This window comes from Scyliorhinus torazame, chromosome 12, assembly GCF_047496885.1.
Source record: "Scyliorhinus torazame isolate Kashiwa2021f chromosome 12, sScyTor2.1, whole genome shotgun sequence".
In the NCBI taxonomy this organism is placed as follows: Eukaryota; Metazoa; Chordata; class Chondrichthyes; order Carcharhiniformes; family Scyliorhinidae; genus Scyliorhinus; species Scyliorhinus torazame.
This window is the reverse complement of record NC_092718.1, coordinates 33090542-33114170: the sequence shown is the minus strand read 5'-3', so window position 1 is coordinate 33114170 and position 23629 is coordinate 33090542. Positions and strand designations below refer to the sequence as shown.

Genomic DNA, 23629 nt, shown 5'->3' with positions numbered 1-23629 from the left:
GATGGGAATCTGGAACTCACTGCCTGAAAGGGTGGTAGAGGCGGGAACTCTCACATTTGAGATGCATTTAGATGAGCAATTGAAACGTCAGAACATATAAGGCTATGGATTAAGTGCTGGAAAATAGGATTAGAATAGATAGTGCTTGATGGCTGGCACTGACACAATAGGCAGAATGGCCTCTTTCAGTGGTGTAAAACTCGATGACTCTTATTGCCCTTTAGAGAAGAAAACCTTCCATCCTTACCTATGTGTGACTCCAGATCTACAGCGATGTGTTTGACCCTTAGTTGAAAGGCAATTAGGGCGGGACAATAAATGCTGGCCCAGCTAGTGACGCCCACGTCCCATGAGTCCACGAATAAAGAACATTTTAAAATTATGTTAAGTTGTATTCGTTCATACAGTGAAGGGTATTGGCTGGGAGATATCCTTCAGTTCCAGCTCGGTACATTCTGCCTCCAGAGAAGCTACTTTCTCTATGCCTTCAGGTTTATTCAAACCCTTAGCAAAACAGGAGAGCAAACTGAGAGGCTATGGTGAGAGCCAAGATGGTAGAACATTGGGCGCGATTCTCCACTCTCACGCCGGTTGGGAGAATCGCCTGGGCCGCCGAAATTTCCGGGGACGCCAGTCCGACGCCCTCCCGCGATTCTCCCAAGCGGCGGGAACGGCCGGTCGAGTTTCGTGGGCCGCAGGCCAAAGAATCGCCGGAGATACCCAAAATGGCGATTCTCCGGCACCCCCACGATTCTGAGGTCCGGATGGGCCGAGCGGCCAGGCCAAAACGGCGGGTTCCCCCCGGCGCCGTCCACACCTGGTCACTACAGTCGTGGGCGGTGCGTGAACGCTGGGGGGGAGTGGCCTGTGGGGGGCGAGGGGGGATCCTGCACCGGGCTTCACCTTGAATGTGGGGTGGCCCGCGATCGGTTCCCACCGATCGTCGGGCCGTCCTCTCTGAAGGAGGACCTCCTTCCTTCCGCGGCCCCGCAAGATCCGTCCCCCATCTTCTTGCGGGGCGGATTTGGACAGGACGGCAACCGCGCATGCGCGGATGACGTCCGTTATGCGGCGCCGGCCGCGTCATCTATTCGGCGCCGCTTTTACGCGGGCGACAAGGCCTGGCCCGGGTAGATGACGCGGCCCCGATACTGGCCCATTGTCAGGGCCTGAGTCGGTCGGGGCCGGGGCCGTTCTGCGCCGTCGTGAACCTCGACGGCGTTCACGACGGCGCGGCCACTTCGGCGTGGGGGTGGAGAATCGCGCCCATTAAGTTTCATTGAACTTTCATTCAATTTCTGGTTATCAGAAAGCAACAAGGCAAAATGTGGTAGGAACAATGCTCGGTGTAAGAGATGAACCATAATATGGCAAATTATTGGAAATAACACTGGAAGCATTATTTGAAATCAATCTAACCAAAGGCATTTTGACCTACGTTGTTGGCTTTCTTTGAAATTCACAGAAAGTTGCAAGAAAAATGTAGCAGGGTCAACTTGCACAGTGGTTAGCAATGTTGCTTCACAGCGCCAAGGTCCCGGCTTGGACTACTCTCTTTGCGAAGTCTGCACGTTCTCCTTGTGCCTGCGTGGGTTTCCTCCGGGTGCTCCGGTTTCCTCCCACAAGTCCCGAAAGACGTGCTGTTAGGTGAATTGAACATTCTGAATTCTCCCTCTGTGTACCCGAACAGGCGCCCGAGTGTGGCGACTGGGGGCTTTTCACAGTAACTTCATTGCAGTGTTAATGTAAGCCTACTTGTGACACTAATAAAGATTATTATTATTACTTGTACAATATAACAGGATTCTCTTCTTTTCCTCATATACAAATGTGCCATCTAGTGGTGACATTTATTGAGTTTGGAAGAAGATGCTTTGCAGAGCTTGAAGTTAATGAAATGAAATGAAAATCGCTTATTGTCACAAGTAGGCTTCAAATGAAGTTACTGTGAAACGCCCCTAGTCGCCACATTCCGGCGCCTGTTCGGGGAGGCTGTTACGGGAATGCGTTACATTTTAGATATAGTTATTGCATTGTTTGACAGTGACATACACATTTGGATAAACCTTTACAATCTGACATGTCTGAAAGCAACTAAGTCAATCCTTGAAAATCAAAGATCTGTGCTGGTTTTGGACAATACCCTGGACGTGACTCAGCAACTGCGTTGCGCCGGGGCGGATCATTGCAGAGGTGAGTAACGGGAGAGGCCAAAATCGAGGTTCCCTCCGGACGTGGTTTAATTTGCAATTCACCCTGCCCACTCCCGATGGCGAGTTCTGAAGCAGGCCCAAAAATGGCGAGAATATAGTTATCCCTCATTTGCATTCATTTCAATTTCATTAGCGAGATTGAAGTCAAATGCAGCGGCCTCCTGGGAATTAACTGACTCCCCAGCAAGAAAGCACTCCTTTTCAAAAACAGGAAGCTGCTGCAATGGCTGCTGAGGGGAAGTGAGGAGTTGAGTAGCCATTTCCATTTTCTGAGAAACAGCTCAAGGGCACTGAAGCTCCTGCCCCAGTGCTCGGGGTGGGGGACTCCTCAGGGGGGTTGGGCTTGGCCGTGGAACTACAGCGTTCGAGGTCGGAACTCGCCCTTGGGCCGGGGTGTGAGGGGCTTTGCGTTTGTGAGGCCTTCAAGCCATCTTTAAATATTGTGGAGACCCATAACATGGGCAACTACAGCTGCAGCCTGTCTGTCCTACCAAACACTTCCAGGACAAAGACCTGCTGCAGCTTCGATCCTGAAATTTAATTTCACTCCCTTTGACTGTGAGCAGCCTCTAGCTTCACAACTGAAGGCTATTTCAAATTAGGAATTAGCCTTGTTATTGTGAGAACACTTCACAGTAACTCATAGTGAAAATCAGTTCTGGGATTAGAAGTTACCCGGCTCAGAAATTAAAATGAAACAAGCTATTGGGAGCTGGGAATAATTTTAGACTGGTTCTTGGAGGATAAGTGACCACTTAAGAGGCAGTATAACATATTACCAGCAGGTTCAAGTTTCTCTTTAAAATTATCGGCCTCCGCAGAGATCGTAACAGAGGAAAAGGTTGTCCTCTTGTGTCCCTCACAAAGATATATCCAAGATCAGGAACATGGGAGCGTAGTGGTATCAACTCCATTTGTGACACTATGGGCTGTTGCTTGAATCCAGCGCATGATCTTGCCATTTTACAAGTCATCCAGCCATTTCTTAACTTCTACTAGAAATGCCTTTAATACTGGGGCGGCACGGTGGTTAGCACTGCTGCCTACAGCGCTGAGGACCCGGGTACGATCCCGGCCCCGGGTCACAGTCGGTGTGGAGTTTGCACATTCTCCCCGTGTCTGCATGGGTTTCACCCCCATAACCCAAAAGATGTGCAGGTTAAGTGGATTGGCTATGCTAAATTGCCCCTCAATTGGAAAAATAATAATTGGGTACTCTAAATTTTTTTTTAAAAATGCCTTTAATAAGAATGTAAGACCTTCCACTCTACTATTAAAACTTCATTTCAAATTGGGAAGATTTAATTTATTTTTATGACTATATATGATTATGTTGTAAGAGTAGTTGAGTAGGACTAATTTGAATTGCTCTGTCAATGGGCCAGCGTAGACACGATGGGCTGAATGACTCATGAAATGAGAACAGATCATTTTTTAAATCCTCCACAAAAGGGCACATAGTACATTTTTGAGGGCAAATGTTGCAACTCAATAGAGTGGTTTGTGCTATTTGACCCAATTTCTGGCTCACTGGCTGACTCGTGTGATGCTATAGATTGTCTCTCAATAGTTCAGGTTAACTTGAAATGTGATTCAGTTGCACTTTCTTTTTTTAGGTCCACGTTTCTTCTGCCAAAAGCTGGAGTCATTCCAGCACTACCTGGCTGACTGATCTCAGTCACATCAGGAACGTAACAAATTGGAACATTTAACCTGCATCTTCCTATTCTATGAGCCGGCATCAGTGATCCAACATGTAGCGCTACATGTCACTTACAATCTGGGTATTGTAGGAAATGGAAAATCATAATAGCTATTGATTATAGACAGTGTTTTGCAAGGCCGTCAGTTGCCATTCTTATGTGATGAAACCGGAACTCATTTCAACATAACCTGGATTCTTGAAATGCAATACATAGCCATCCAATAGGAAAGTGAGCATTGAAATTGCATTGGATATTTTTCAAATCCTTGAAACAATTGAATTGTTAACACGTTCCGAACAATTGAACTCACAGGTGTCGAATAGTCATCAACTAGTTACATCATTAGTATTTTTCATGTCTTCCTTAGGGAAACACCACTACCACACAGCACCTTCCCAGATAGCAAGCCAGAGGTCAGGAATCCACAAAATAAAAAGATTTGCACCCACATCATTCATTGGGCATTAGTCATGTTTCAGTGATAGAAATCACACCTCCTACTCAAGACGGTTAAGGTTTCAGGCCCAACTCCACAGACTTGAGCATATAATCTGGGCTGACCATGCAATGCTGAGGGAGGCTGCACTGTTGGAGATGCCGTCCTTTGGATGAGACATTAAACCTAGATGCTAAAGATCCTGTGGTGTGGCATTATTGAAAGAAGAGCAGAGGAGGTCTCCTGGTGTCCTGCTCAATGCTTAATCCTTCAACCAAAGTCAAAATCAGATTATCTGGACATTATCTCATTGCTATTTGGCAGGATCTTTCTGTGTGTAAATTGATTGCCATGTTTCTTACGTTACAATAGTGTCTTAGCTCTCAGAAGTGCCATAAGGCACTTTGGACATCCAGGTTATGAAAAGAATTGTGCAGGATGTTATAAAGTCAATGCACAACTTTAATAACTTGGAATGCACACGGTGGCAAACTGCGAGAAGTATATGAAAGAATAAAGTTTTAAGACAATACAGTTCAAATTTCTAACTTCAACATAACCCATCTTTTGCTCAATCCAATTTTTGAAAATATGCATTTCATGAATTGCATGAGTGATTATCATAGAATTTACAGTGAAGAAGGAGGCCATTCGGCCCATCGAGTCTGCACCGGCTCTTGGAAAGAGCACCCTACCCAAGGTCAACACCTCCACCCTATCCCCATAACCCAGTAACCCCACCCAACACTAAGGGCAATTTTGGACACTAAGGGCAATTTATCATGGCCAATCCACCTAACCTGCACATCTTTGGACAGTGGGAGGAAACCGGAGCACCCGGAGGAAACCCACGCACACATGGGGAGGATGTGCAGACTCCGCACAGACAGTGACCCAAGCCGGAATCGAACCTGGGACCCTGGAGCTGTGAAGCAATTGTGCTATCCACAATGCTACCGTGTGATCTTGGCCCTTGAAATGTGAACTATAGTATGTTAAAATTTGATGAATTATGCAAGCCTTTCTTTTCATCCACATACTGCCTCTGCTTGGGGTACTATTTGGCACATTAATCTGTGGCATTGTTAGGCTGCCCAGAGCTATTTTTAGGTTAAAAGCTAACTTGGTTGCCGAAAATCTGAGATGAACACCCATCTGCACTGCTGTGTGTGAAGATCTATTAACAGTGATATCTCAGTTACATTGTTTGCCCAACATGACGCCAACGTGGACTTAATTCTGGAGACAATCGATCAGTGTGTGCTGCCTCCCTTATTCTGGGGGGTTCAGGCAAGTAGGATTCCAGATTCAGTGTGAGTTTGAAAGGATATGACATGGAGCGGAGAGCAATTTGGATAATAATCAAAACACAATGTAAATAAATGCTTGAACCTACACCCTATTGTGCACCATGATTAAAAATGATATAATAGGGGTGTAGCCATAACAGGTTATTTTGAAGTTCTGCCTATGTAATGGCCACTAGGAATTTCCTGTCGGATCTTCCGGCATGAGCTTTCTGCTATGATGATTTCCTTCACAATTCGGTTAATTACATAAGAGTCGGGGAAATGATTTCAACAGGAAATTTCTTTCCACAATTTCACCCCGACAGGCAAACAGTAACTATGCATGCATGCTAGCCTTTAACCCTTAGCATCCTGAAGGCCATTTCTGCAACTGGCCTTTGTTTTCTGAATATACAGGAAATAGAAGCCATAATTCTGGCGAGGACAGAGCTTTCGAAGCTGCCTGTAACACTGCCAAGTCCCGTGAAAGTACAGTGACCCAGCAAGCTAAGCTAGTCAATAATGTAATTATCTTGTCATCTCAGTATCAGTGAGGAGACTGTATGGCGTGCCTGTTTTTCCTACCATTCGTTTTTCGTTGCTGGCTATTGCACAATATCACTTTACTAGGTTTAGTAGACATGCACCATAACATGATTACTGTTGCAACGTCCTCACTGTTGTGCAAACTGCTCACAATTGATGTAACTCTCGATTCCTAGACTGTATTAATATAGACATTTCATCCACCTCGGAAGTCTGCCGTCCCACTCTAAATCTAGTTACTGTAATTGTCTCTTTAACTCAGAACACTGTTTCACGGCGCTGAGGACCTAGGTTCGATCCTGGCCCCGGGGTCACTGTCCTTGTGGAGTTTAACGTTTCTTTATCAGGCATAACCAGGAAAGCTTTCCAATATTTTAGTCTAACTGGAAATCCTTGTTTTAGGGGATTTCCCTTTCACTTTAGACAGAGGAAATATTATTCCCCCCCCCACCCCGGAATTAAGCTTACCCAAATATTTACCGACAAACTAGTCAACCCTCGCTGAAATATAAAATGGGAGTGTGCTCGAGATGGATGTTATTTTTAATTGGAGCTAATCTACATCATATAGTAATGCATATGCTACTGCATTCCCGATTACTTCCTAGATAAAAAAAATCTGTCAAATGCAGCTTGCCTGCATCAGATTAGTGTTAACTCACCTTGACTGGCCTATGCATTTCTAAATGCTTACTCACTTCATCTTCAATTACATAGGGCTAAATCTCTGGCTTTGAAAGCAGACCAAGACAGGCCAGCAGCACGGTTCAATTCCCGTACCAGCCTCCCCCACAGGTGCCGGAATGTGGCGACTAGGGGCTTTTCACAGTAACTTCATTTGAAGCCTACTTGTGACAATAAGCGATTTTCATTTCATTTCATTTTTCAATTATGCATGCTGAGACTGTTCTGGCATTAGGAGGGATTAAAACAGGCTGTCTTGAAACACCAGAAGAGTTGTCATATTTGCATTCCAATTATCTGCCAGAATTTTCCCCTTGCATGGGAGCAGAATTGCGGCACAGCTGCATAGTAATTTGTGTTTCATTGAGAGTTTCTGACAAATATTACAGAGAAGATGTTTGACACTGGTGTTCTCACTAAATTGACCAACGGGAGAACCTAAAAGCCAGCTTCCAATTTGTGTGTCAGTGGGTATGAATTTGTCTGTAATGCTAGATGGAAAATTAATGTGCAAGATTTAATTTGCTCCTTAGGTTACTGAAGGGCAAGTAGCCTGCAAGTTATGGCTCGAGTCGAAAGAGCTTTTCAGTATTAGAAAAATGGAACATGTACAGAGCATGGAAACTGTGCAACAGTGACATCTGGAGGTGACATTGCCAATTGATGCTTACCAGTACAAGTCACTCACTGTACTGTTCAAGGTCATTGGTTCTTCGCAAGGTGGCAGAGTGTGATCTCCAAAACCCCATTCAAAATCCTGCCTATCCCAATCAGTACAAACAGAATTTCACTTATGAACCTGTGGGATAAATTGTATGCAAGCAGAATTTAAAATCCCAGGGAGTTGATGAATTGCAGACGTGACAAAAACAGAATTTGACTTCAGCCCCTCACTGCACAACAGTGACGCTGTTAGTGCAGCACTTGAATTTGGAGTAGCTCGTGGTTCTCGTCAGCCAGTACCCAAGTACACTGGAACTGCTGCCTTTCTGCCCAGGTATGGGTGGGAAGCTTTGTTATTCTCCCAACACTTCACATCTATATATAGAGTGGGGTTCTCCTCTTGCGTACAACGTACGCTGCAGACTGTACCTCCCAGTTGAATTTACTGCCTACCTGGACTTTAATTTCTAATGCTACACGAGAGAAGAAAGGAAGCTGCTTCCTGCAAACGCATGTTATCTTCACTTAATTTAAACAAAACAACCAAAAATACATAGCTCAGGGACTGAGGATACCTTTATGCTCGTTGTGCATCATCTTCATCTGCGGCGATTACACCAATAAAAAAAATCTGTAACACATCTGGCATGATATTCATCATACAATCGTGCCATTAAGCATGTTCGGAAAACAAAGGGATTTATATTTGTATTGGCAAACATTAGAAATAAGGCATAGTTTTAAGTGTGTTTAATTGAATGTTTCTGTGTCTAGAAGGGTAAAATCTATACTTAGATTCATGCAGGACAAAGGTGCTTTTATATGTGGGGGTTGGTTAAGTACCAACTGTGTTTCTATTGTGCTTAGAGGGGGCTATGGCGTGAAGAATAAATAAAAGGCATAAGCATGCGGGTGTTGCTTAGCAACTGGGGCCTTTTAAGATAGAGGAGTTTTACTTACGTTTTAGTTAGCTAATTTGAATGCAGTTGGAGACAGGACACTGAAAAGTGAACAGCTCTCAACTCTGCCAGGAGAAGCTGGACAGGACAAGGGAGTTGCAAAGATGCAGGCTTCCTAAGGAATAAAGCTACTATCCAGATAATGAGGGAATTGGGGCTAAAACAATGTTTAAGACACCTGAAGTGGGGGCAGCACGGTGGCGCAGTGGTTAATACTGCTGCCTCATAGCACCAAGGACCTGTGTTCGATCCTGGCCCCAGGTCACTGTCTGTTTGGAGTTTGCACATTCTCCCCGTGTCTGCATGGGTCTCACCCCCACAACAAGCACGGTAGCATAGTGGTTAGCACACAGAGGACTTCCGGTTGCGGGAGGACTTCCGGTTGCGGCTATGCGTTGCTAAGCCGCACGATTCGGCAGCTCCCGCGAACACGGACTTTCGGGCTCGATAGAAGAGCCCCAACGGAATTTTTTTTTACAGCCAACCCATGGGGAAGAGAGGAGAGAGGTCCCCTACTAACTTGTATGGACTGGACCCGCAGCGAAACGGCCAAAAAGTGGCATTGGAGCAGCGGGAGAAGAGAGGGAAAACAAGCAAAATGGCGGCGGCCGGGGACAAAGAGGAGATGCAGGAATTCATCAAGCGCTGCTTCGAGGAGCTGCGTAAGGAGATGGTGGCGCCTATGTTGGCAATAATTGAAGGACTTGGGGCAACCCAGAAAGCCCACGAGGTGAAGATCCAGGAGATCCAGGAAAAAGTGAGTGAGAATGAGGACGAGCTCTTGAGCCTGGCGGTGAAAGTGGAGCGGCACGAGGCGCTACACAAGATGTGAGGGCAGCACGGTAGCATTGTGGATAGCACAAATGCTTCACAGCTCCAGGGTCCCAGGTTCGATTCCGGCTTGGGTCACTGTCTGTGCGGAGTCTGCACATCCTCCCCGTGTGTGCGTGGGTTTCCTCCGGGTGCTCCGGTTTCCTCCCACAGTCCAAAGATGTGCGGGTTAGGTGGATTGGCTATGCTAAATTGCCCATAGTGTCCAAAATTGCCCTTGGTGTAGGGTGGGGATACTGGGTTGTGGGGATAGGGTGGAGGTGTGGACCTTGGGTAGGGTGCTCTTTCCAAGAGCCAGTGCAGACTCGATGGGCCGAATGGCCTCCTTCTGCACTGTAAATTCTATGATATCTATGATGTGGGCGGGAAGACTCGAAGACCTGGAGAACAGGTCGAGGAGAAATAATCTGAGGATCCTGGGTCTCCCAGAAGGAGTGGAGGGGGCCGACGCCGCGGCATATGCGGGCACAATGATCGGGGCGCTGATGGGCGCGGAGGCCCCCCCGGGGTTGCTGGAGCTGGAAGGGGCGCACCGGGTGCTGGCGAGGAAGCCCAAGGCAAATGAGCCGCCAAGGGCGATGGTGGTGAGATTTTACTGGTTTACGGACAGAGAGAGGGTCCTGAAATGGGCCAAGAAGGAGCGGAGCAGCAAGTGGGACAATGCTGAGATCAGAATATACCCGGACTGGAGCACGGAGGTCGCTAAGCGGAGAGCGGGTTTCAACCGGGCCAAAGCGGTGCTGCATCGGAAAGGAGTGAAATTTGGAATGTTGCAGCCAGCGCGACTGTGGGTTACACATAATGGCCAACACCACTACTTCGAAACGCCCGAAGAGGCCTGGACCTTTATACTAACTGAAAAGTTGGACTCTAATTGAGGGTTTGTGAGGGTGGGGGGTGTTTGAGGGTTGAAGTATGATGGTTGTATATAGGGGGGCAAGCACGCGCAAGGAATGTTATATGGGCTGGGGAGAGAGACTAGGCTGCGACAGGAGCTGCGCTAGAGGGGGCGGGGCAGGCTTTGGAAAGCGCGGGGTTTTTTCCCCGCGCGCGGGAAGAAAAGCAGGAAGGGGAAAGAAGGAACGTATATTGATGGGGAGACTCCCACACGGGGGGCCAAAGGGATGGTGGGGGAAGCCGGGGTCAGCAGGTGTCAGCTGACTTACGGGAGTGATATGGGGGGAGCAGAAAAGCTAGACAGGGATCTAGCGGGGGGGGAAGGGGGGGGGGGGGTTGCTGCTGCACTGGCCGAAAGGGAATGGGACACAGAAGAGGTGGTCGGTACGGAGGTCTCCCAGCTCGGGGACTGGAGGGTGAGGGAGACGCGAACACGGGATTGGCCCAGAAAAGGAGATGGCTAGTTGGTGGGGGGAGGGTGGAGCCCCTCCAATCCGGCTGATAATGTGGAACGTGAGGGGCCTGAATGGGCCGGTAAAGAGGGCTCGAGTGTTCGCGCACTTGAAGGGACTGAAGGCAGACGTGGCTATGCTCCAAGAGACACACCTGAAGGTGGCGGACCAGGTTAGGTTAAGAAGGGGATGGGTAGGACAGGTATTTCACTCGGGACTGGACGCGAAAAATAGAGGGATGGCAATTCTGGTGGGAAAGCATGTGTCATTTGAGGCCAAGACTATCGTAGTGGATAATGGAGGGATATATGTAATGGTGAGCGGTAGGTTGCAAGGGACGTGGGTGGTGTTGGTAAATGTATACGCCTCGAACTGGGATGATGCTGGATTCATGAAGCGCATGTTGGGGCGCATTCCGGACCTGGAGGTAGGAGGACTGATAATGGGAGGGGACTTCAACACAGTGCTGGATCCAGCACTAGACCGCTCCAGATCAACGACGGGAAAGAGGCCGGCGGCGGCCAAGGTGCTCAGGGGGTTTATGGATCAGATGGGGGGAGTGGACCCATGGAGGTTTGCAAGACCGCAGGCCAGGGAATTTTCTTTCTTTTCCCACGTGCACAAGGCCTACTCCCGGATAGATTTCTTTGTTCTGGGCAGGGCGCTCATCCCGAGGGTGGAGGGGGCGGAGTATTCGGCTATAGCCGTTTCGGACCATGCCCCGCACTGGGTGGAAATGGGGCTGGGAGAGGAGAGGGACCAACGCCCGCTGTGGCAGCTGGACGTGGGACTGCTGGCAGATGAGGTGGTGTGTGGGAAGGTGAGGGGGTGTATCGAAAGGTACTTGGAGGCCAACGACAATGGGGAGGTGCGAGTGGGGGTGGTATGGGAGGCGTTGAAGGCGGTGATCAGGGGAGAGCTAATCTCCATCAGGGCTCATAGGGAGAAGACAGAGGGCATGGAAAGGGAGAGGTTAGTGGGGGAGATTTTGCGAGTGGACAGGAGATACGCAGAGGCCCCGGAGGAAAGATTACTTGGGGAAAGATGACAGCTCCAGGCGGAGTTTGACCTGTTGACCACGGGGAAGGCGGAGGCACAGTGGAGGAAGGCGCAGGGGGCGACCTACGAGTACAGGGAAAAGGCCAGTCGGATGCTGGCACACCAGCTCCGTAAGAGGGCGGCAGCGAGGGAAATAGGGGGAGTCAAAGATGGAGGGGGAGCCACGGTTCAGAGTGCAACGAAAATAAACAAGGTATTCAAGGCCTTCTATGAAGAGCTGTACAGATCCCAGCCCCCGGGGGGGGGGGGGGGGGAAAGAGGGGATGAGACGATTCCTAGACCAACTGCGGTTCCCGAGGGTGGAGGAGCAAGAGGTGGCTGGTCTGGGGGCACCAATCGGGTTGGAGGAGCTGGTTAAGGGTTTGGGGAGCATGCAGGCGGGGAAGGCCCCGGGGCCGGACGGGTTCCCGGTGGAGTTCTACAGAAAGTATGTGGACCTGTTGGCCCCGCTACTAGTGAGGACCTTTAACCTTTAGCGAGGAGGGGACCCTGCCCCCGACAATGTCGGAGGCGACAATTTCCTTGATTCTGAAGCGTGACAAGGACCCACTGCAATGTGGATCGTACAGGCCGATTTCGCTCCTTAATGTGAACGCTAAGTTATTGGCAAAAGTGCTGGCCACGAGGATTGAGGACTGTGTCCCGGGGGTGATTCATGAGGACAAGACGGGATTCGTAAAGGGCAGGCAATTAAATACCAATGTGCGGTGGCTCTTAAACGTGATAATGATGACATCGGAGGAGGGAGCGGCGGAGATAGTGGCAGCTATGGATGCGGAAAAGGCCTTTGACTGAGTAGAGTGGGAGTACCTCTGGGAGGTGTTGCGTAGGTTTGGGTTCAGGGGAGGGTTTATTAGCTGGGTTAAGCTCCTTTACAGCGCCCCTGTGGCGAGTGTGGTGACGAACCGGCGGAGGTCAGAGTACTTTCGGCTGTACCGAGGAACGAGGCAGGGGTGCCCCCTGTTGTTTGCATTGGCGATCAAACCCATGGCCATATCACTGAGGTAGTCTAATAAATGGAGGGGGGTGGTCCGCGGGGGAGAAGAGCATCGGGTGTCGCTATACGCAGATGACCTGCTGCTGTACGTGGCGGACCCAATGGAGGGGATGGTGGAGGTCATGCAGACTCTGAGGGAGTTTGGGGAGTTCTCGCGCTATAAGCCCAATGTAGGGAAGAGTGAGCTTTTTGTACTACAGGCAGGGGACCAAGAAAGAGGGATAGGGGACCTACCGCTGAGGAGGGCGGTGGGGAGATTTCGGTATCTGGGGATCCAGATAGCCAGGAGTTGGGGGGCCCTACACAAATTGAATCTGACGAGGTTGGTGGACCAAATGGAGTTGGACTTCAAAAGATGGGCCATGTTGCCGCTCTCGTTGGCGGGTAGAGTGCAGTCGGTCAAAATGGTGGTCCTTCCGAGGTTTTTGTTTGTGTTTCAGTGCCTTCCCATCGTGATCACCAAGGGCTTTTTAAGAGAGTAGGTAGGAGTATTATGGGGTTTGTGTGGGCGAATAAGACCCCGAGCGTAAGGAGAGGGTTCCTGGAACGCAGTAGGGACTGAGGAGGGCTGGCGCTGCCAAACCTAGGGAGCTACTACTGGGCAGCAAATGTGGCGATGATCCGCAAGTGGTTATGGAGGGAGAGGGGGCGGCATGGAAGAGGATGGAGATGGCGTCCTGTAAAGGAACGAGCTTGGGGGCGTTGGTGACGGCACCGCTGCCGCTCTCGCCATCGAAGTATACCACGAGTCCGGTGGTGGTGGCAACGTTAAGGATCTGGGGCCAGTGGAGACGGCACAGGGGTGCAGTGGGAGCTTCGGTGTGGTCCCTGATTAGGGGTAACCACCGGTTTGTCCCAGGGAAGATGGACGGGGGGGGGGGTTCCAGGGCTGGCATCGGGCGGGGATTAGAAGAATGGGGGACCTGTTCATTGACGGGACATTTGCGAGCCTAGGGGCACTGGAGGAGAAGTTTGAGATACCCCCGGGAAATGCATTTAGATATATGCAGGTGAGGGCTTTTGTGAGGCGACAGGTCAGGGAATTCCCGTTGCTCCCGGCGCAAGAAATTCAAGACAGGGTGATCTCGGGTGTATGGGTCGGGGAGGGCAAGGTTTCGGCAATACACCAAGAGATGAAAGAAGAGGGGGAAGCCCTAGCAGAAGAGTTGAAGGGTAAATGGGAGGAGCTGGGGGAGGAGATCGAGGAAGGTTTGTGGGCTGATGTCCTGGGTAGGGTTAATTCCTCCTCCTCATGTGCTAGGCTCAGCCTGATACAATTTAAGGTGGTTCACAGAGCGCACTTGACAGGGGTGAGGTTGAGTAGGTTCTTTGGGGTAGAGGATAGGTGTGGAAGGTGTTCAGGGAGCCCGGCGAACCATGTCCATATGTTTTGGTCATGCCCGGCACTGGAGGGGTTCTGGAGAGGAGTGGCGGGAGCAATATCTCAGGTGGTGAAAGTCCAGGTCAAGCCAAGCTGGGGGCTAGCAATATTTGGAGTAGTGAATGAGCCGGGAGTGCAGGAGGCGAAAGAGGCCGGCATTCTGGCCTTTGCATCCCTAGTAGCCCGGCGAAGGATCTTGCTAATGCGGAAGGAGGCAAAGCCCCACAGCGTGGAGGCCTGGATAAACAACATGGCTGGGTTCATAAAGCTGGAGAGGATTAGGTTTGCCTTGAGAGGGTCTGCGCAGGGGTTCTACAGGCGGTGGCAACCGTTCCTAGACTATCTCGCGGAGCGTTAGAGGAAGGTCGGTCAGCAGCAGCAGCAACCTTGGGGGGTGTGGGGGGGGAAACGAGAGATTGTTTGAGGGGATGGATGAACGGGAGATAACATGGAGGGTGGGGGAAACTGGCACGTGCGGACGAGAGCCAGTGTATAAAGCTATGTAATTATACCATTTTGCCATGTATATATCTTGCTCAGTGCAATGGTATTATTTTGTTACGGGGGGGGGGGGGGCGTTATTGTTTGTAAGGGGGAAAAATTGTGTTGTTAAAAAACTTTAATAAATATATATATATTTTTTAAAAAGTGGTCAGCACAGTTGCTTCACAGCTCCAGGGTCCCAGGTTCGATTCCCAGCTTGGGTCACTTCTGTGCGGAGTCTGCACGTTCTCCCAGTGTGTGCGTGGGTTTCCTCCGGGTGCTCCGGTTTCCTCCCACAGTCCAAAGATGTGCGGATTCGATGGATTGGCCATGCAAAAATTGCCCTTAGTGTCCAAAAAAGGTTAAGTGGGGGTTACTGGGATAGGGTAGAGACGTGAGCTTGAGTAGAGTGCTCTTTGCAGACTCGGTGACTTCTGCACTGTAAATTCTATGATTCTATGAACCCAAAGATGTGTAGGGTAGGTGGATTGGTCATGCTAATTTGCCCCTTAATTGGAAATAAAATTATGTTTTCGATGCTCCAATTCCTTTTTTTTCCATAAAGGGGCAATTTAGCTTGGCCAATCCATCTACTGCGCACATCATTGGGTTGTGGGGGTGAGACCCACGCAGACACGGGGAAAATTTGTAAACTCCACACGGGCAGTGACCCAGGGCTGGGATCGAACCCAGGTCCTCAGCGCCGTGAAACAGTGTTGAGTTAAAGAGACAATTACAGTAACTAGATTTAAAGTGGGACGGCAGACTTCAGAGGTAGAATAAACATCTGATGCTATTTTAATACATTCTGGGAATCGAGACATTAAATCAATTGAGCAGTATCCACAGCAGTGAAGACAAAGAAAATCCTTAAGGGGTTGGTGTAAAATCCTGGACATAATTTGCTGTTAAAAGTGGAGCGGTAGCTTTGTTTTAAAATGTAATTTGGAAAACCTGGTCTGGATTTCAGAATGCAAAACCATTAAGGGAAAGCATTATTGAAAAGTTTTAGAGTGTGTTTTTGGGAGTGGAGTTTGGAAACACGTGATCATCATCTGGGGGGATTCCGAGGAGAAATCCACAGACACTTCCTTGGGTTCGGAGCAGAATGCCTGTATTTGACCACAGTCATCTTGCATGCTTAAAGGGATTTTGTGTTAATAATACCACTGTAGTTTAAGATGTATTTTGTAATCAATGTTAATCTTTAAATCTATGCACATTTGTTAAGGTAAGGGGGAGTAAAGTTGTATAATAATCTAAACTTTCAGGTTTAGTAACTGTACTTTTCTTGTTGCTAAAACTAATTTGTGGCCCTGTGACTCTGTTCATCCATTATTTTTTAAACTGTTACAGTTTTTGAGCCAGCGTTCCAAACTGGGATTTTCCCATCCAATTATAACAACTGGGATTGTAACAATCAAAATGGGTTGTTCATTCCTTATGCATTCAGGCAGGTGCTCTTGTAGAATGAACGTCATTGCAACTGTTTGTCATTATATATCCGATATGTACTGTGTGCGTGTTTGACTGTGTACATTGATATGTTTATGGCGCAGATCCTCCTCTCCAGCGTGAACGTCAAGAATTGTACATGTGCGTTTCAGCAAGGATTCAGGAAGCCTGTGAAGTATCATTTCAAACTAGTTACAGAAAAATTGTTTGTTCATGAAGCCAATACCGTGTATACTTCAGTGCTTAAAAGGGCATCACAAAGTAATTCAGGGGAGAGTCCATGGTTTTTGGAGGAAATTGTGCAGATGATAAGATGATATTAGCAGCTTTAACCTAAAGCCAACAGTTACCTCATGACATATCAACAGTGGTGATTGATGCATTCCCACACGAGACTATGTGTACTTCTGTAATACCGTCGAGGGTCACATATTTTAATAAATGGGTCTTTTCAATAATAGTTTTGTCAATAGATTAATCAATTATATTTTACCTTCCTCAGACCCTCTACAGGTCTTCAAAACCCCAAACTTGGAATTGATGCATCAGTGCTTCCTTATTTACCATATCACATTTCCTATACTTCACAGCCTTAGATTCTGGTTTCTCAATTTCAAAAATAAATAACCACCAATAGAACTAGATTTCTATGGAAAAACTGGAAATAACCAATGGCAACTGAGCTGGTCATAATCTTTATATTAACAACAAACTGTGCATACGACAAAGCAGTATACAAACATGGAGGCGGCAAGAAATAACTCAGCTGTCATATTACTGTCAACACCAACAAGTTCATGTATTTGCTGAAACACAGGATGCCTTCTACTCTTGACAACCACTCAGCAAACTCAATGGTATGTTATAATCCACAACACAGGCTTTTGCCAGGGTAAAGCTACTTTGTGATGCATCAGATCGAAAGAAAAACATATGCTGTTTGACATCTAGAGTGTTCTTCGGGCAGAATTTGTAGTCACAAAACAGAAGCATGTGTTTGTTCCAACATCCAGCACAGATCAAGGCATTTATTCCAATGTCCTTTTTAAGTTGGAGGTAATGAACTTAAAATTTCAGATAGTGGATAATGCAGCACAAGTGTAATGACTGTTGACCTACACAAATGTATGGCTATTAGCAGAAAGCTTTGACTTATCTTTGTACTTTAATAAAATTGGAAAAATGCATATCCTTCGCTACCCCTACCGATGCGTCTTCTCTTTATAGTTTTATACAGTAAAATTGCACCCTCAATAGATGAATGTCACCAATGAGTCATGGAATGGCTGCCTGGAGGATCAGGACTCATTTGAAGGGGTAGTCTTGTTCATTCAGCCTCGCCCCGGAATTAGTTCAATTTGTGTCATACAGGTTTAGCACAGTATAGAAAAAAACTGCTTCGTGCGGATGTTAAACTTGTAGTTTGAAAGCAGCAGCAATTACTTAATTGTCTATGAATTCCTCAATCAAGTTGTTGAGGTTCTGACCCCCAAATTCTAGTTGCTCATTCACAAACTACTTCAAATTTGTTGGCTACCTTTCTTTACTACCTGCTGTGAAGGAATGCCAATCACGGACATCCTGGCTTCCCAATGGTAACTTAATCTAGCATATTAAGAAGTGCAAGCAGCTGCCCTCAACATCAAGGCAGTATTCAACTTGGAATGGGACCAAGTAGTAAAATTAAATGCAGGTCGAGATCCCTTCAATAAGTGGAATCACACTTGGCGGAATTGAAGATGGTCATGGTTGTTGACAGTCAATCATCGCAGCCTCAGAACATCATTACAGATATTCCTTGGGATAGCATCCTCAATCCAAACATCTTCAGCTGCTTCATGAATAAGCTTCTCTCCATTATAAGATCAGGAACGGGACAGTTTGCTGACAACTTGACATTGTTCTGTTCCAGTTCCAATCTCTCCAACAATAAAGCAGTACAGGTCAACCAACAGCAGGGCCTGTACTATATTTGGGCTCTGGCAGACTAATGACAGATACCATTCACGCTAGGCAAGTGCCAGGCAACGAGCATCTCCAACGTAAGAAAAGCTGAACCACCTCACAAACTCCAACACAACTATTGAATATTCCATCGTCAACCCTGTGGAGTCACCAATGACCAGAAGTTTAAGTACACCAGACATGCCGAAAATGTAACTAAAAGAGCAGAGGTTGTGAAGGATGCATAAGTACTGACCAAACACATTTGCTCTAAGATTTAAAATGCTCAAATCTTGAGTGCCGACAAAACTCATCTCTGTGGTTGACTCTTGATAGCCCTCTGAAATGGCCTAGCAAGCCACTAAGTTGCTCACTGCCATCTTCTCGAGGACACTTGAGGGCAGGCAACGAATTTTGGTCTTGCCAGTGATGCTCACATCACATAAAAGACATTTTAAAAAATACAGATGTAGCTGCAGCAATATTAAAGAAGCTTGGTAGTGTCAGGGATTTCACTGGGACCTCACCACTGAACTCGGCATCCACACTGTGAGCAAGAGTATCATTTCATGATATAATTGTCATTGACAAATGTACCACCAAACTAACAGTGGAACTTAATTTTGCCTCTTTTTAGGTTTCTAAACTTCACAGAGTCCTCTTTCATTCACAAGAGTTGGCTGCTTTGGGCTGCACATACATAATACACACTGACCTGTGTATTTCCAGGTTTCTTTTTGCATAGCTAGTCAGAACTCTAACTTATCTCTGCAAGTTGAAGCTAAATGATTAACCAGTGTGGTGTTCAAAATAGCAAAACTCATCTACAGATCACGATAGCTAGAATGTCATATGAGGTTCAAGACAGGAAAACAATTCACAACATTTTTCTCATTTTCTTAATTCAAACAAAATACAAAGTGCCAATACGGAATACAAAAGTATAAAGCAATCCAATCCCACAAAGCATGCGTGCCCATACTCCTGAGCCTCATGAAAGCTAACAGACAAATTGAGTTAAGGAACGAGGATAAGAGGCATACAGATGGTCACAAAATTATCTCACGGTTATTTGATTTCAGTTCTTCCATTCAGAAAAATGGCCAATCACATCTCAGCATCAAACGGTCTCCTAAAAAAATCATTCCGTACCTTCTGTCTCAGGCCTAGCTGGAAGTCTATGCAAGTCAGTGTGAACTATTTCCCAACATTAGTCCTAAATTTGTCTTTCAATTTTTAAACCTGGATCCTTTGTCTTATGTCATGTTTAAACAAAACAAGTGTCAAATTTTACTTTTTTTATACCGTTCACTACCTTTATACAATATTATCAGGTACCCATTCAACGGCCTCCTTTCACAACTGAAGGGCAGAAACTTCTCAAGGCTCGAATGTCTCATGTGTCTCTCATTGGCCAAAAAAAGGAGTTCTCAAGGGGAAATCTGATCAGAACACTACCATGTTGGCAGAGCATATACCAACTGGGATTTTGTTTGCTTCATTGATTGCTACTCTCCAGTGGTTAGGCATGTTGAGCACCAATTCCAACACCTCAAGATCCCTTTTAGATTCACATGCACCTATGCTGACAGCTTTCATAGAGAATGAGATTTTCTTTCAACATGCTCTACCAAAATTTTTAAATTTTTAAAAATTGAATTTAGGAGAGCGGGCAGGAGGAGAAATTTCCCCCCCAAAAAAGAAAAAGGAACAGATGTGAAAAAATGTGCGAAAGGCATGCAAATGGAGGAAAGAAAGGCGACTGAAAGAGCGCAAGACAAGGAAAACAGATGTAGTGTATCGAAAATTGCACTTTGCTTGTATTGTATATGGTGTTCATTTGAGTCTACCATATATACATGTACCAGCAGAGGGAGTCTGCTAGAATCACTGTCAGTGCGGAGTCTGCACGTTTTCTCGTGTGTTTCCCCGGGTGCTCCGGTTTCCTCCCACAGTCCAAAGATGTGCAGGTTAGGTGGATTGGCCATGCTAAATTGCCCTTAGTGTCCAAAAAGATAAGTGGGGTCACGGGGATAGGGTGGTGGTGTGGGCTTGGGTAGGGTGCTCTTTCCAAGGGCCGGTGCACTCGATGGGCTGAATGGCCTCCTTCATCACTGTAAATTCTATGATCTATGATCTATGAAAGAGATAAATAGAAAAGGATCCATATTTAGCAACTCGTTCAGTTCCAATTCTTGTCTCTAGCTGAATATATAACTGTTTCAGCCTCAAGATCTTCACAAAAGTCAAAATAAATGGTAGAGAAATCTTTTTCCTAAGTAACAGATCAACTGGTAGTCTGAAAACACAAAATACTGTTCCACTAAATATATGTATAAATAACAGTTCCAGTTAAACATAATCAAAGCCACATTGTCTCTATCTGTATTCCATTCTAAACTGTTTCTGACTAAGTAACGGTAAAGAAACTTGATCTATTATTTAGTTTCACATTGGCCGCCTGGAATTTTTAAAAATTGAAATCATAGAATTATCAGTGCAGAAGGAGGCCATTCAGCTCATTGAGTCTGCACCGGCCCTTGGCAAGAGCACCCTACTTAAGCCCCCACCCTCACCTAATCCCATAACCCAGTAACCCCACCTAACCTTTTTGGACACCAAGGGCATTTAGCACGGCCAATCCACCCAACCTGCACAGCTTTGTGGTATCATGTGACTACTTCAACAGCTAAAAGACAAATCACTTAAAATCTACCTTGAAAAGAAAGTTTATTTTTTTAAACATTTTCAACCACCAAGTTACAAGTGATTACCAAAATTTGCCAGAAATCAGACAACATAGCTACTTACAAAATAACTGTACAATTTAATGTAAGATGACACAAGCCATCTGATCCACTTAGAACTTATACGTCATCTTCCTCTTCGTCACTAATCACGTACTTCTTCGCCCTCTTGCTGGTACCTTTATCATCATTCTCTGCTTTTCTCTTTCCAGAATGTTCAGCTTCCTAAATGGGGGAAAGGTGGGGGCATAGTGGAAACAGTGTGGATAGAGAAAATACAACAGAATAAACATTCATCATACTTATATGTGGAGAAAGGGTAACTTGATGCTCAAAACGAATGATGAGAATCACGGAAGTACCTCATCAAAAGAACTGCCAATTAGATTATCTCAATAGCCATATATTTCATAAAATTAGGTTTATTATGTTGAGGGCAGAGGAAACAGAGTCCTTATAATGCAAATTGCAAGTCAAACCTGCTCATTTGAGCCCCACAGGGGCCTGCAGCTTCTGGCTTCCCAATGCACCAAGTTGCCACTGCACTCTAATTGCATGCGTTGGCTCGTGGCTCTGAGGGAAATCCTGAAGATCAAGATTGGCGAGTAACTTGGATGATACTCAGGAGGCTCCTGAAGGTTCAGCTGCCTTCCAAAGTGGTGATAATATAAATGCCAGGTGGAAATGTTTGTATTTTCTTTAAATTATTAAATAGATCTGGAACCTATTTTATAAAAATACTTAAGTGATTTTGAAATAGTTAACCGTGTAATAGAACAAATATAATTGGAATTAAAAAGGTCCAAGCTTCTGAATAAAATATTGGGTGCAATATTTTGCATTTGCTAAAGTTTCAGAACCCATTGATTTTTCTTTCAAGGTCAATATTTAGGACGTTTGTAAGTTGTTAGTTTAGACACTTTGCACCCGTATGATTCCCTCCCTTTCTCTTTCTTCCCACCTCCATGCTTCCCTCCTACGGCTGTCGGGGAAGGGCAGTGTGGGCCAGCCGCTCACCCAAAGATAATATTCAAAGACTGTTCAGACAGGAACCAAATTCACAAAGGAAAATGAAGCTCTGGAATAACTTCTTGCACTCAAATCAAAATGGAATAGTGAACAACACCCATGTGACTAAAAACTGGGAAAAAAAAAATCACATAATACAACCAAGTGCAAAGAATGCTCAAATCCAGCTCATCTGAACAAGAGCTATCGAGCAAGTAAGCTATCAATATATTATCCTGATTCAGTGCTAACCTTTTCAGTGAGTGGTGAGATTCCACGTGTCTTTTTTAAAATTATGTTGACAATTTCCTTGCAAAATAGTATTCCGTATCCAATAAAATGGATTTTCTATCTGACATCCATGGTTGATGTATATATTGATATATAAATATAAAAATTCATAAAATACATTCCTACGTGCCTATGTATAAAATATTATACATCAGACTTTGCTGGGTTTAAACGTTTTCATATAATTCAACCATTTTGACTTGATAGAAATTGATCTGCCCATCATTAACATAATTCTAAATAACCTAAATGTGAAAACATAATAATACAAGAACTAGGAGGAGACAACAATGTGGCCTGTTATTCAATGCGATCTTGGGCTTCAAATCCACTTTCCCGCCTGTTCCTTATATCACTTGATCCCCTGGGAGACAAAAAAAATCCGTCTATCCCAGCTTTAAATGTTTTCAACGATGGAACATCCACAGCCCTCTGGGGCAGAGAATTCCAAAGATTCGCAACCCTTTGAGTGAAGCAATTCCTCCTCATCTCAGCTTGTTCAACATTTCAAAATAATAATCAGTTGGCAGCACATCGGGATGATACCATTTGTTTCACATTATTAAAAACTCCAGTAACTGTTCCTATTTGTACTTTGATTTATGGATGCAATTCTACTGTACAAACCTCATCACTGTCAAGTTTCTTGGCCTTTAGGAGTCTTTGAGCTTTGTCATCATCAGACCCCTCATCACTATCTGAGGAATAAATCCGAGCACGCTCCTCTGAAACGGACACAAATACACACAATTAAACTAGATTCTTATGACACCGTTGTTTTAAAATATGAAGAGATTTTAAAAAGTGATTTTATAGCTTTTGATACTGCGTATTCTGATTTAAGATTAAATAGCTCTGCATTAGCCATGTCATAGAGGTTTAGAGTCATGGAGGTTTACAGCACGAAAACAGGCCCTTCATCCCAACTTGTCCATGCTGCACAGTCTTTAACCACTAAGCTAGTCCCAATTGCCCGCATTTGGTCCATATCCTTCTATATTCATCTTTCCATTATAACTGTCTATATGCTTTTTAAAAGACAAAATTGTACCCGCCTCTACGACCGCCTCTGGCAGCTCGTTCCAGACACTCACCACCATCTGTGTGAAACAATTGCCCCTCTGGACCCTTTTGTAGCTCCCCCCTCTCACCTTAAACCTCTGCCCTCTAGTTTTAGACTCCCCTACCTTTGGGAAAAGATGTTGACTATCTACCTTATCCATGCCCTTCATTATTTTTTGGATCGCTATAAGATTACCTCTAAGCCTCCTACGCTCCAGGGAAAAAAAGTCCCAGTCTATCCAGCCTCTCTTTATAACTCAAACCATCAAGTCCTTGTAGCATCCGAGTAAATCGTTTCTGCACACTTTCTAGTTTAATAATATTCTTAGACTAAGCTGAAACCCAGCACTGTCCAGTACTTCCAATCATAAAAGATTGGGATTTCTGAATGAACTTCTCTTCCACAAGGACTTTGTTATTCACGAGGACCTCCAATGCTGCTGACACCCGGCCTACTATTTGAAATGACCTCCTGGATTCCTAGCCTGAGATAGGAACATAGTACTTGGAAGCAGGAGTAAGTTAT

General features: G+C 45.9%; 1 protein-coding gene across 3 annotated transcripts in view; it reads right to left on the bottom strand.

Annotated features, from left to right (window-relative positions):
- Positions 1-16730: 16730 nt before the first annotated feature.
- The window catches only part of leo1 (LEO1 homolog, Paf1/RNA polymerase II complex component), a 43803-nt gene continuing 36904 nt past the window's right edge, over positions 16731-23629 (bottom strand). The window contains exons 11-13 of one of the 3 annotated variants that reach the window (XR_011933880.1): positions 22669-22766; positions 20807-20967; positions 16731-20132 (exon numbers count right to left, since the gene is read on the bottom strand). Coding sequence is in view for 1 of the 3 variants with exons in the window: in XM_072470635.1 (XP_072326736.1) it covers positions 20863-20967; positions 22669-22766 (203 nt within the window). In the remaining 2 variants the exon portion in view is untranslated. Of the gene's footprint in view, positions 20133-20708; positions 20968-22668; positions 22767-23629 lie in introns of those variants that run through there. The other 2 variants (XR_011933881.1, XM_072470635.1) reach the window with 2 other exon arrangements.